This window comes from Filicampus tigris, chromosome 6, assembly GCF_054856515.1.
Source record: "Filicampus tigris isolate MCC_2025a chromosome 6, RoL_Ftig_1.0, whole genome shotgun sequence".
Taxonomy (NCBI): domain Eukaryota; kingdom Metazoa; phylum Chordata; class Actinopteri; order Syngnathiformes; family Syngnathidae; genus Filicampus; species Filicampus tigris.
Window position 1 is genome coordinate 11,390,966 of NC_141222.1, and position 13,817 is coordinate 11,404,782.

The 13,817-nt window shown below is 41.2% G+C and overlaps 1 protein-coding gene across 1 annotated transcript; it reads left to right on the forward strand.

Moving 5' to 3' along the window:
* The first annotated feature begins 366 nt into the window (after positions 1–366).
* On the forward strand, positions 367–12,784 carry LOC147145786 (Na(+)/H(+) exchange regulatory cofactor NHE-RF2-like). The gene is made up of 6 exons (XM_086033061.1): positions 367–1,013; positions 2,315–2,599; positions 8,238–8,429; positions 8,990–9,136; positions 10,651–10,857; positions 10,952–12,784. The coding sequence occupies exons 1-6, from the start codon at positions 807–809 to the stop codon at positions 11,117–11,119; spliced, it is 1,206 nt and encodes a 401-aa protein (XP_085889187.1). The 5' UTR covers positions 367–806; the 3' UTR covers positions 11,120–12,784.
* Positions 12,785–13,817: the final 1,033 nt, after the last annotated feature.

Here is a 13,817-nt window from a genome sequence, read left to right on the forward strand (position 1 = left end):
TTTATAGTGCTTGTCTTCATTAATGTAACCGAACAGGTAAACCGGACCTTAACTCTGCCGCTGACTTTGGGCTAGAGGCAGCTGGGTACAACGTGGACGAGTCGCCAGCCAATTGCAGGGCACAAGCAAACATTCTCACACAAACGCATCGACAATTCGGAGTCAAACATGCCTGCTTTTGGAATGAGGGAGTAAACCAGAGTATTCGAAGAAAACCTACATGCAACCTCTCATAGGAAGGATTTGAACCCCGAACCTCAGAACTGCAAAGTGGATGTGTTAACCACTAGTTCATCACGTTTCTGGAACCGAGCTCCAACTCTGGTGTTGTTGACGCCTCCTCCTCGTGTTCCTCCTCCCGTGTGGCTCAGACAGCAGGTGTACGCCCCTCTGACAAGAACAATTAAGAATTGAGTGTGAGAAGCAGCTTTCTAATCTCTGATCTCTGATAATAGCCTCCCTTGGACGGGGTTTAGCCCCTGTCCCTGATTTTGCGACACCATTTTACGCTTTCAATCCTTCGCACTTGTTTCACGCCCTCATGCGTGCGCCCTGGATTATTTTTTTAACTTTTTATTATTTTTGCACGATGGGTTTAGCGTTCATTAGTTTTAGCCTAGTTTTTATGTGCACTTAGGACGATTGTGGCTCTCTATTGGAACCAAATGATGCGTAATGAATGATGATGAGCTTTTGGGCACGGAATCGAGCGCTGCACTCGTGATGGATTAGCTGTGACTTCCCGCAGAGCACCTGTTTAATCTCCGAAGACTCCTGAACTTGTTCTTCGCTTTTGACTTGCTGGAATGGAGAGCCATCTGAGGCCCAGGGTGTGCTACCTGATCAAAACCGAACGCGGTTATGGGTTCCACTTGCACGGCGAGAAGAATAAAGGTGGACAGTTTATCCGAAAAGTGGAGCCCGGCTCGTCGGCTGACCAGGCCGGACTGAGACCCGGGGACCGAGTGGTGGAGGTGAACGGCGAGAATGTGGAGAACGACAGCCATCGCCAGGTGAGTGAGTTCCATACCTCGGTGGATTGTTCCCAACTCGCGGGTGGAGTTGGTTTTTGCGTGGTAGATAGCGACATCACCTCTGTGAAATGCAAACAATAAATCCATACCTGTTGAACCACTTTTGTTTCGCCTGAGGAGGAGGAGGAGGAGGAGAAGAGGGTACTTAAATGGGTCAGTGTGAGCGTTGTATAAAGGGGATCACGAGTTGACATGTTGAAAGTATGTTATGTACAGATCAGGTGGTGGTAGAGAATGTGTAATGAATGGATGTACAGTGTAAAACACCATCAACAGGTATTGGATTATTGCCTTTTTTGTCTGTGTTTTATGTTGATGCATAAACAGATGTTGAGACATTAGAATCCAGATGTTGCTATTTAATCATTTGTCCTTGATTTATATTAGGCTTTACACGATCAGGATTTTGGAGCCGATCACTAATCAGAGAGTTAAAAAAAAAATCGATCACCGATTCAATCAGAAGATGAAATAACTATAAGCTAAACAATTTGTTTACTGTAGAGTCGACCCCCTCTATTCACGGGGATTGGGGCAGGACCGTTCCACGAATAGCCAAAACTTGCAGATAATTGATGTCCATTGAAATGCATTAGGAAAAAAATATCAATTAAACCCTCAAAATTCTGATAAACCTTCAATGCAGATAAATGGGGTGGAAACCCCCGTAAACCTCTCGACCGTGATCCAGAAATCGTCATACACCTATTTTCATCTGCTCGCATTTGTTATGTGACGAGCATTGTTACAAAAATGATGCTGATCATTTAACACAAATGTGAACATTATTTTAATTTCACCATGATTTTTTTTCATTCTTTAAGTTATAGCAAGACTAAATTCTATTAATCATTTGAGTTATGTTCTTGTTCAAAAACTAGCTTTGAGTGATTTTTTTTTTTGCCTCTATCACATAGTTCTTACTCATTCACTTCTTCACTTGTTTGTGTAAAAAGTATGGTTTTAGACCTTCTCCATTTGCAAAGTGCCCTGAGACAACTTCTATTTTAATTTGGTGCAAAATAAATCAAATTGAATTGAATTTAAATAAAATGTAATCAAGTTTTCCTATGCACCAAATTTGATTAAAATCGATGTTAGAAGAATTATGGTCAGGAAATTTTGTTGTCATCCTGTGCAGTACTGTACAGTACAGCCCTGTACAACTTGTGTGTAACAAATCCTTTCAGAACGTTTTGAGTTGTGCTTGTAAGAAACAGCAAGCAAAATCCTTTTCGCCCCCACCCAAAAAGTGTGACCCATATCTACTGTGTGTGTAGGTGGTGGAGCGGATCCGAGAGGTACCTCATCGCGCCCGACTACTGGTGGTGGACCGAAACACGGATGACTACCTTCACAGCTGTGGTCTGGCTTGCACAGAGGATTTGGCCATCGAGATGGGAACCCTCTCCCCGCGTCTCTCACCAAGAGACACACCATCAATTTCACCCTTACCGAGGGAGAATTCGCCCAAGTCCCCTAAACCTGACCACACACTTCTTGCTGCAAACTCGCCAAAAGTTAAGAGGTCCTCTGTGACATCCAGTACTGTGACCGACATAGAGGTAAGCATCTTTGTCATGGGCTCAGTGGCATTAGAACAATAAAAGTGCATAACGGCAGCTTTAGGGAAGAGGCGTAGCAGAAGTCAACCCAAACATATTTTTTTCAGGAATATGTTCCCAGCAGGCTCACTACTTGAAACAAGGCATTTTGATTAATTTTGCGTTTGTGGAATAAGAGTTAATCCACTCGTTTTTAGCCATCTCTGGGGGCGGCCATTTTGTCACTTCTGTCGACTGAAAATGACATCACAACTGCTCACAACGACCAATCACGGCTGGCCTTTTTTCTGAATTTGAGCTGTGATTGGTTGTTGTCATCAGTTGTGATGTCATTTTCAGTCGACAGAAGACAAAATGGCCGCCCCCAGAGATGGCTAAAAACGAGTGGATTAACTCTTACTCCACAAACGCAATATTCATCAGAATGCCCTGTTTCAACTAGTGGGCTTGCATAGAACATATTCTTGAAAAAAAAAATTGCGTTGACTTTTTGTGTCCAATGTGAAGCATGTTAGATTTGTTGTGGACTCAAAAATCACAGATGTCAAATTTACGAGCTGCGGTGTTAAGAATCAGTGTGTCATTCATTGCACACCCTTGAACCTGACGTCTGCTGAGAAATAATCTGGATGTAATCTCTGGTGTGCCGTCTGTATTCAGTCTAAAAGCATTGCCAGAGCGTCTGGCTGCTTCTCTCAAAAGGTCATAATGACCATCCATAAGAAGACAACACTTGAGAAGAGAGGGAAAACATGTTCTCCCATTCTTAGCCACACAATGGAACTTTTATTCCTGCCTTGTAACACTGTGTCCCTCAAAAGATCTTGAGTCAGTGTAATATTTGTTTACAATGCAGTGTTCTCTGAGGTGTGGTCATTTCAACTTTGCACTGTTTGTACTGTCCAACAGCTGTTTCATTCTGCATACTGAGTGTTAGCACCATACACATCTTGATTCAAACCTGGCTACTGTATTGAACTCAGCCAAGTTTGCAGCAAAAACAATCGGTGAAATTTATTAAAGTCACTTAAGTGTGAACAGATACTTATGTTTAAGCTTTTTTTTCAGAGTGGGGAAAAGGTGAAGCTGGAATATACCAGTTCACTGTTTAAATACTCTTGTAATTTTAGACATTCTATACAGGCAAAGGTTTTAAGATATTTGGCTCTAATGCAGTGATTTTGTGGGACCTTTGTGCAAAAGATTATTTTGTTCTGGATCATCACAAATTGATGTGATTGAGGCCTTCCAAACCAAACTCATCCAACCTTGGTCTGGCCAAAAGGTCTTCCCCGAAATGTTCACATAAACTTAAAAATCTTCAGAGTTTTCCAAAATGCCCTGGTCAGATTAAAGAATTAAGATTCAAGGTTAATATTAGGCAACTATTATAACATACTTTTGGGTAGGAGCCATATCAGTTGTGTAGACACATTTAGCTAAACACGAATAACAAAAATTTGATCTGACTGCAAATTCTGCTTTCTAAAACGGATGATGAAATCAGCTCCAGCCTTTGCGATTTGCGGTGCCGATCCATCCAGCAAGTGAGTTTCAGAAGCCCCATCGCCCACTCTGCCAACAAACAATTGATCTGTCTATTATTTTGTCTATTAATCGATCAATCGGATTAAAATGAACAATTTAATTTCCATCCCTTTATTAAGAATATATATCAATTGACAGTGCAGTAAATGAACAAACATAAATTTTTTATTATTCAGTTCCTGGTTTGGTGCATAATGTCAGAAAATTGGTAAAAAAAAAATTGATCATTGTTCTTCACCATACACGACAATGTTTTCGCGAGACTAATTTTGAAAAACGGAAAGATAATCAGTCAGCTTTCATTTACAGAAATCTGAGAATATTTGCTGTTGAGAGGCTGTAATTTACGCTATTATTCATATATATATATATATAATATATATATATATATATATATATATATATATATATATATATATATATATATATATATATATATATATATATAAATAAAATGCACAATTTAAAATATACAGCATATAAGTACATAAGAAACCCAAATTGCATAATTACTGATACAGCTGAATGCATTGTTGCCCCACAGTTGAAATTTCCATAGGCGGCGAGCACAGATCTTCTTGTGACGTCTTGATTTTTGCTGACTTCAGAACACTCTGTCAGAGCTCTATGTTTGGACTCCAAACAAAGTGGGGCTCAATCGTCAGTCGCATGGCTCAAATCAAACTGTCATTGTGTTTTGCAGAAGACACGGTAAATAGTGGCGGCCCCATAGCTGGTGGTTACAAATCCCTTTCATAATCTTGGTTAAAACTACAAAGGTATAAACATATAGTAGATCACACACATCTTCTACTACATCATTTATTACATAATCACACATTGAAGCAGCTTTTATTATTCATGTATGTGCGTAAAACTAAGCAAATAGGCTTTCTATTTTTAGGTGTCTGGGGGGCATTTAACTAGAATATTGTACCATTTGCTGATCACACATTCTATATCAAAATGGCAACATCCGTGCAGACAATAACACAAGTCCATTCCTCAATGGCTGCAGCCCTGTCCATTATCCATCTCTCCTTGCTGAAACACACCAGATTCAAATGATCCTCTCATCAGCAAGCCTTGCACAAGCCTGATAACAATCGTGATCATTTGAATCAGGTGTGCTGCAGCAGGGAGAGATGGAAAATATGCAGGATAGGTGCCCTTGAGGATCGGACTTGGTGAGCCCTCTAGTATTTTCAACACTCCAGACAAAACTGTTTTAGCCTCCAGCAGGACCTCTCTTCTTAATGGTGTCTCTTAATGGTTGACATTTATCAAACATGTCAACACAGACAAAATGTCATTGTTCCGTAAGGTTAGCAGACACCCAAATAAAGGCTTTGTCGCCGCAGTCTTGGCTGGATAGGTCACACATAGACATGCGGTACATATAATTGTTTTATTCAAATAATTTATTGAAAGCACAGCAAATAAATAAAGCACGCCTCTACTTAAAAGAATCCTGCAGTATTTTCTCTTTATATTTCCATTGGTCTTGTATTGGTTCCACTGTTTTAGTTGTACACAGAATTCAATGTTTATCTTCATCCATTCATCCATTATCCAGGCCACTTATCCTCGAGGGTCGCAGCTGACTTCGGGTAGTAGGCGGGGTACACCCCCCGAATTGGCTGCCAGCGATTGCAGTTTGCAGGGCATGTTTGTCTTCTCCAATTTTTTTTTTCTTTTTTTATGAATCATAGAAAGATCTGCTGCAAGTGTCATGGTGTTATCGCGATAGTTATTTCACTTTTAACCATTTTGCAAATCCCAAATCCCAAAAGTTTTCTACTTCAAAGTAATCGCCAGCCTTCTTTGCCACTCCTGGAATGATTCTTTCGGGATTAGCCATCTTATCTTTGAAATGGGTCACCTTGATGATACCCTTTTCGCTTGGGAGAGGGTAAAAATCGCATGGAGCCAAGTAAAGAACATTTTGGGGTTGGTTGTATTGGTACAGGTCGGTACAGTAAAATGCACAGTTTACAATAACTACAAAATAGAAAGGGATGAAGAAAACCAACCAGATGTATGACAAAAATGACATTTTGAATATGGACAAAATACCTGCAAGTCTTTTTCTTATTTAAAGTGGAAGTCAACCCACCAAAAATCATTACAATAGTATGTTGTATGGAGCCCGACTAGTCTAAACATGGTATTCTGATTGATATTGTTAATGTTTGTGGAATATGAGTTAATTAGTCAAATCCACCCGCTTTTGTCCATCTCAAGGGGCGGCCATTTTGTCACTTGTTGTTGGCTGAAAATGACATCACAACTGCTCAGGGAACAGGTAACAACCAATCACAGCTCACCTGTTTTCTGAAGCTGAACCATGATTGGTTGTTACCTGAGCCCTGAGCAACAGTGATGTCATTTTCTGTTTTCAGCAAGTGACAAAATGGCCGCCCCCTGAGATGGCTAAAAACGGGTGGATTTTGCTGCTTAACTCATATTCCACAAATGCAATATTAATCAGAATGCCATGTTTAGACTAGTGGAAGCACATAGAACATATTATTGTAAAGAAAATTTGGGGGTTGGTTTCCGCTTTAACCAATGTACATCACAGTGTCTTAATATATTTCATGCTCAATGCATGTATAAATGATCCAGACTTCAACAACAAAGGGTTTGAACAATCAACAAATAACCAGATATTGTGTGTTTTTTTCCCAGCGCAAATAGCTCTCATGCATAAAAATGATCTTTCAAGGATGGCACAAAACTGCTGAACAGCAAACCAACATTAAGTTCAAGAACTAATTTTCTGTGAGGTTGAAAAAAATAGCAATTCGGCCAATTACACATATAAATCATGTCACAATGGCATCGAGACCTGTCACCAGAGCAATCCAACGTCTTCTATAACCATCCCATTGCCAGAGCATCCAACTTGTCTGTCAGTGTGTATGGATTAGAATATAAACGGCCGACACAACCTGTAATGTACTTATTTAGGGTTATGCAAGAAGTAGTCTATGCTTACATAAGTAAATGTGCGTGCACTCAAGTGTTTACTGTTGATGGGTCATAAAGAACAGTGACAGTTGTCGCAAAGCCCTCATGTCGGCTTACCTACTGGACTGTTATTGGTCTCATAGCGCCATAGCCAACTTTTGTGCAGCTTGACTCGGGTCAATTCCCTCTCAATTCCCAGAGCTGGCCATTCCGTCGATGTGACGGACCGGTCTGTCTATCCGCCTACGACGGACGCCCGTTTTGCTGACGAATGACAGGTACAATTTTAAAATAGACGCTGCAGACGGATGACGAATAATGGCGCTCAATTTTTAGTAAAATGCCCAGCTCTGTCAATTCCCATTCTCCGCTTTGACTAGCCGCCAGCCCAGGACAGAAAACAGCTATCAAACTCAAAGGCTCGGGGGCCAGATCCGGCCCGTGACATCTTTTTATGAGGCCCGCGAAGGCAAATCATGTGTATTGACTTGATGTGTTTCTTGGAAAATTATCTTCACTGCTAACACAACATATGAGTTACTGCAAGCATTTGTTACTAATCCCTCCTTTAAAATACATTGAAAAATAATTGAACAAACTATTTACTGGCTTTTGATTTCAAAACTAGTTATCCATCAATTTGTTGTGTCTATGTGATAATATAAGGCAATCATACGATCATGTCTAAGAGTTCACCGTCGCAAACGGCCCTCTGAGGGACACCGTAATGTGGCCCGCGACAAAAATGAGTTTGGCACCCCTGACCTACACATTAAAGTACAAAGATATCCTCTAACAGATCTGTATCAAATATTTTTCAATTTAAATTGATCAATAACACCTTTGTTAAGATACTTTATTGGATGTCATATTGTGCAAGTGGCAGTTCAGACACACCAACTCATTCAGTAAAATGAGAACACTTTTAACTGCAATACAGTATATATTGAAGTCCTGCAGTTGGCTGGCATGTAATCCGGCCTCACCAGTCACCAGGAACCCGAATGAGGACAAGCGCCACAGAAAACGGATGGATGGATGGATTTACAGAAGTCATGATTGAAACGATCTCTTGATTTACAATTTTGGTAATGTTTCCCTCATTTGTTTTACCCAGCTACAAATGGAGGCCTCTCCAGAGTCACCGACTGAGCTCCTTCCCCGTCTATGTCACCTGGTCAAGGGGAAAATGGGCTATGGCTTCAATCTGTACAACAATAAGGCAAAGTGTGGACAATTTGTACGCTCAGTGGACCCCCATTCACCTGCAGAGAGAGCTGATGTCCGCCCAGGAGATCGTCTAGTGGAGGTGCGCACACGCGCACACACATACACAGGGACTTCACACAGCTCTGTTCCGTTCCTTACCAAATTGACCTATATGTCAAGTGTGGACTCAAGGAAATCAGTCACACCGCTTTCCTGATTAATTAAGTCCGTGCACTGATTTGCTAATTTGCTATGTGACTGGATTAAAGCAGATTAGCTGGAATTAAAGTGTTTTCGACTGGAAGTGAGAGAGATGGTGTTGACAGGGTGAAAGGCTGGAAATTTGACATTGGATAACCTTAAAAAGAATGAGGGACAGCTGGACTGTTGTTTTTTGAATGTACAGTACGTTACAAGCCGTGAGATGTCACATACGTCTATTAGTCATGTGTGGCGCAAATTCTGTCATTCAAACCAACCTGCTTCTACTCAAAATGACAAGTTTGAATCTGTTTATGTGCCGTGAGAAGAAACATTTCAACCGCCGGTCATGTTGTGTCGTGGCTACTTCCTCCTAATCTCTGCTGTTTCTAATTAGCATCACTCAATCCGGCTTCCTGATGTCCTCACTGTTTCCTTTTTCCATGTCTCCCTTTCCAGGTAAACGGAGTGAACATTGAGTGTCTGAGACACTCTGAGGTGGTGGCATTCATCAAAGCGGGAGAGCGAGAAGTGCGCCTCCTCGTCGTCGACAAGGAGACAGACGAGCTTTTCTACAGATTGGGGATCACGCCCACAGCACGCCATGTATATTTTCATTTTTTTATTTTCATTTATTTTATTTATTTTTTTACTGTCATGCATACTGACCAGAGGTGACTAAATTACTGACACTTTGTACAATACCCAGGTAGCAGTACAGATACTTGTAATTAAAGCGGAAGTCAACCCAAACATATTTTTTTACGGAATATATTCTATGCAGGCCCACTAGTCCAACCTTGGCATCCAGATTAATATTACGTTTGTGGAATATGAGTTAAGCAGTAAAATACACCCGTTTTGAGCCATCTCAGCGGGCGGCCATTTTGTCACTTCTGTCGAATCAAAATGACATCACAACTGCTCAGGGCTCAGGTAACGACCAATCATGGCTCACCTGTATTCTGAAGCTGAGCTATGATTGGTCATTTCCTGAGCCCTGAGCAGTTGTGATGTCATCTTCAGTCGACAGAATTGACAAAATAGCTGAGATGGCTAAAAATGGGTGGATTTTGCTGTTTAACTCATATTCCACAAACACAATATGAATGAAAATGCTGTATTTCAACTAGTGGATCTGCATAGAACATCCATCCATTATCGATACCGCTTATCCTCACAATGGTCGCGGGGCGTGCTGTCTTAGGGCAGTAGGCAGGGGGCACCCTGAATTGGTTGCCAGCCAATCGCAGGGCACACAGAGACAAACATCCGCACTCACAATCACACCTAGAGAGTCCAATCAACTGACCATGCATGTTTTTGGAATGTGGGAGGAAACCGGAGTACCCGCAGAAAACCCACGCAGGCACGGGGAGAACCTGCAAACTCCACACAGGGAGGCCGGAGCTGGGATCGAAGCCACGACCTCTGAACTGTGAGGCGGACGTGCTAACCAGTCGACCACCGTGCCGCCTGCGGAGAACATATTCTGGAAAAAAATATGTTTGAGTTGACTTCCACAAAATGTAAAAAGACTGGTAAAAGTAGATATAGTGTTTTAATGAAGAAACAAGCCCATTCTGAAAAAGTAAGGAGTTGAAAGTACAGATGTTTTCAAATGTACACTGAAAACATTGAAAACTCTTTCAATGAACTCGAAACAAATCATAGAATTTCCACATAATTAAATGGTTTTCTTGATGCATTATGGTACTTGGGTTGGGTCAATGTAATTTACTGTGTTACGGTTAATTGAATGATTACAAGGTTTGGGTCCAACCTTATTTACTTGGGCTCAATAAACCTATTTTATTGAGGGTGTTTATTTACATAGGTTTGACTTATTAACACTAACCCAGTTAAAAGTCACACCTGCAGAATATTTATAGTCTTCAGTTAACCGACCATGTAGACTTGTGAAATGAGAGAGAAAACCAGAGTACTGATATAACACACAGGTAAAGGGAAAACCCACAACCACCAGTTGTTTGTGAGACAAATGTGCTAACCAGTTGGGCACCACGCCAGAGACGGGATAATATCCATCCTAATGTGTGGAATCACTGCATTAGGCATCTCACCGACATTTTTGCATTCACGTTTTCCGTTAATCACAGGTCTACATGGGCGAATCAGCTATCGAACCTGCCTCGTCTGCCCCTTCTCCCACCTCCACTGAATCACCAATCATACATGTCACGCTGACAGATGAGCCCATCACAAACATGTCCCCCAAGCAGAGGGCCAATGGGAGCTATGCTTCTCACTCCTCAACCAGTTCGACCACTCAATCAGAGCTCAGTAGCTCTGACATGAGTTTCCAGGTAAGAAAAACATGTGCCTTTGCATTGTATGTGGACTCCAAATGGTGTTATAAGTTATACATATACAACGTGTGTGTGCGTGTGTGTATTGGAGGTCCCCGATGAGGATGACAGAAGGATTTTGGATCCCTTCATGGACAGCGGCCTGCGCTTGAGTCCGACAGCGGCTGAGGCGAAACAAAAGGCTCTCGCGAGACGCAACAAAAAGAAGGCGCCCCTTATGGACTGGAACAAAAAACAAGAGATCTTCAGCAACCTCTAATGTTACAGAGCAGGAAGAATCTAAAATGCATGATTTTTTGACATAAATGTTATTCATAAAGCATAGTACGTGCTAATGAACAAACAAGATCAAAATAATGCAAGAAAGTACCAGACACTAACATGGTGACATTGCAGTGATATTCTGGACCAAGAGATACCTTGAGGAATATATCCGGTATTGTATTTGCTTTTTCTGCTTGGATCTAATTTGAGGATTCAAGACAATTCTCCCAGAGTTGTTGTTTGGAGGGATACTTGCAGTCCACCCTCATAGATCCTCATTTTAGGATGCCCAACAGGGAGTATTGACGTCAGGGGATGATGGTGGCCACACCATGAGATGTTCTCTCTTTAAACCCAAACATATTTTTTTCAAGATTATGTTGCCAGCACTTGTTGAAACACGGCGTTCTGATTAAATTGCGTTTGTGGAATATGAGTAAAGCATTCGAATCCACCCCTTTTTATCTGGGGCGGCCATTTTGTCACTTCTGTCGACTGAAAAGCACATCGCAGTTACTCAGGGCTCAGGTAACGACCATTCACGGCTCAGCTTCAGAAAACAGGTCAGCCGTGATTGGTCGTCATCTGACGCCCGAGCAGTTGTGATGTCATTTTTAGTCGACAGAAGTGACAAAATGGCCGCACCAGAGATGCCAAAAAACAGATGGATTGAATGTTATTCCACAAATGCAATATTTATCAGAATGCCTTGTTTCAACTAGTGGGCTTGCATTGAACATATTCTTGAAAAAAATATTTTTGGGTTGACTTCCACTTTAAACACTTAGATGACGTAATTTCAATAGCATGTTTTACAGCGTGGAATGGGATGTCTTGCAAAAAATGATGTTACTGCAGAAGGCAGAGTTATTTTTATTCCAAGGCTCGATTACAAAATCCTCATACAGTATATTGCAGAGATTATGTTGACACCATCAAGCACCTTAAATGTTCTTATCATCTCACTTCCCATTATTCCATCCCAAAAAATCACTCCATGACATCCTAATGTCACATGTCACTCCATGACATCCATCAAGCACCTTAAATGTTCTTATCATCTCACTCCCCATTATTCTATCCCAAAACATCACTCCATATAATTAGAGCTGATGTTGCAGCCATGTTAGCTATCTACCAACCATCCAGCAGTGCAACATTCATTTGATTTTTATTAGTAATTCACGTGTTTCTTGCCCACTGCACACATTTTACCTTGTGAGCATTGGATCGAGGTGTCTGAAATATACAGCTGAAAGCCTTTGCACAATTTGGCATCAGGTTCTTGGAAGGCACAAGACACCAGAGACATCAAATATTGTACCTGCTTGCTGCTCATTAGTGGCTTTTCTTAATAAGTCCCTCACACACCTTAATCAGAACGAACCCGTTTTCTAGCAGCAGTTTTCTCTCAGTCACACACACTTAGAAAATCAAACAGTAAAATGATTTTGAAGTATTCAGTGTTTTCATTCCCTATGTAAGGCATTGGACTATTTTGTCACTTTCATTAGCAGAAATGGCCTTCATTTTCCCCATAATACATTAAAAAATGTGACTCACCTCATATGTGGGACAACATCCTTAACTGGACAATGTGCAATTTCTGGAGAAATTGCGTATGAATGCTGGAATGCTAAATAAAAAAAAATTAACGCAAGTGTAATAATGAGTGATAATTAATATTGAATCTTCCATTGAAAATTTTAAAAACTGATGTAAAATTTTAAAGTGTGGGAAAAACAAATAGTGTGTAAGCAGAAATATATTAATTTTAAAAATAAATGGAAGTGTAAAATGTAAAATATGAATTAAGTACATAGCATGATATTAAAGTATGCGAAAATAAATAAATACTTGAATAATATTAGAAGAAAAAGAAGTTACATTGTAAGCTGTCTGAGATGGGAATTGAACAGTGGTAAACATCCTAGATGTGAATTAAACCAGGGACTTCTGTACAAAGAACAATAATCCACCAAGTGAGCTAAATCTGCCCGTGTGAAACTCTTGGAATGATGTCAATTGATATAAAACAATGTGTTGCCGAATGCTGTCAAGCCTTGAATGGGGGCATGGCAGTCATGTACAAATTCCGGCCCAGGGGCTAGATGCGTCCTGTATTCAAATATCCATTGGCCTGCAACCTCTGGCATAAAGTTAATGTGTGGCCCGTCAGTATTGTTGACCACGGTTGAAAATACACACGTAAAAAAAAAAAGCTATTTTATATTTCACCAGAAGATATCAGCACACCTGCGGCTGCACTCATGGGTGCTTTCGGAAATGCTTTCCGAGCGTGCTCTGCCTCCGTGCGACGTCCGCGCGCATTTCTCTGCGGCAATGCCGCGCACAGTTTGCCTATATTGTTGCGCAACCCACAAGCGTTGTTTTGAAAATGTGTTGCAGTTTGCCAGTTTCCCTCCAAGTTGGAGGACACCACAGGATGGAATTTCCTCTTCCTTTTCTGTCCAATACCGGTTGACGTTTGTGTCCCTATATATGAGGAGCATTTCCACGGGCTGGGCGCGTGGTAACAAGTCAGCTACCGGCATCTGTGCCGGGCCCCGCGGGGGTCTGCACTAGGGGGAGACATAGGCCGGCACCTGTCCCTTATATGCTCACATCATGTATACTATAATTACAATGACGGCAAAACGTCGACGAAATATATCATACAAGATTAAATGGTG

Coding starts and splice junctions, on each gene's coding strand:
- LOC147145786 (XM_086033061.1), top strand. CDS start 807: ATGGAGAGCCATCTGAGGCCCAGGGTGTGCTACCTGATCAAAACCGAA. Junction 2,600..8,237: donor GTACTGTGACCGACATAGAG/GTAAGCATCTTT, acceptor TGTTTTACCCAG/CTACAAATGGAGGCCTCTCC. Junction 10,858..10,951: donor GCTCTGACATGAGTTTCCAG/GTAAGAAAAACA, acceptor TGTGTATTGGAG/GTCCCCGATGAGGATGACAG.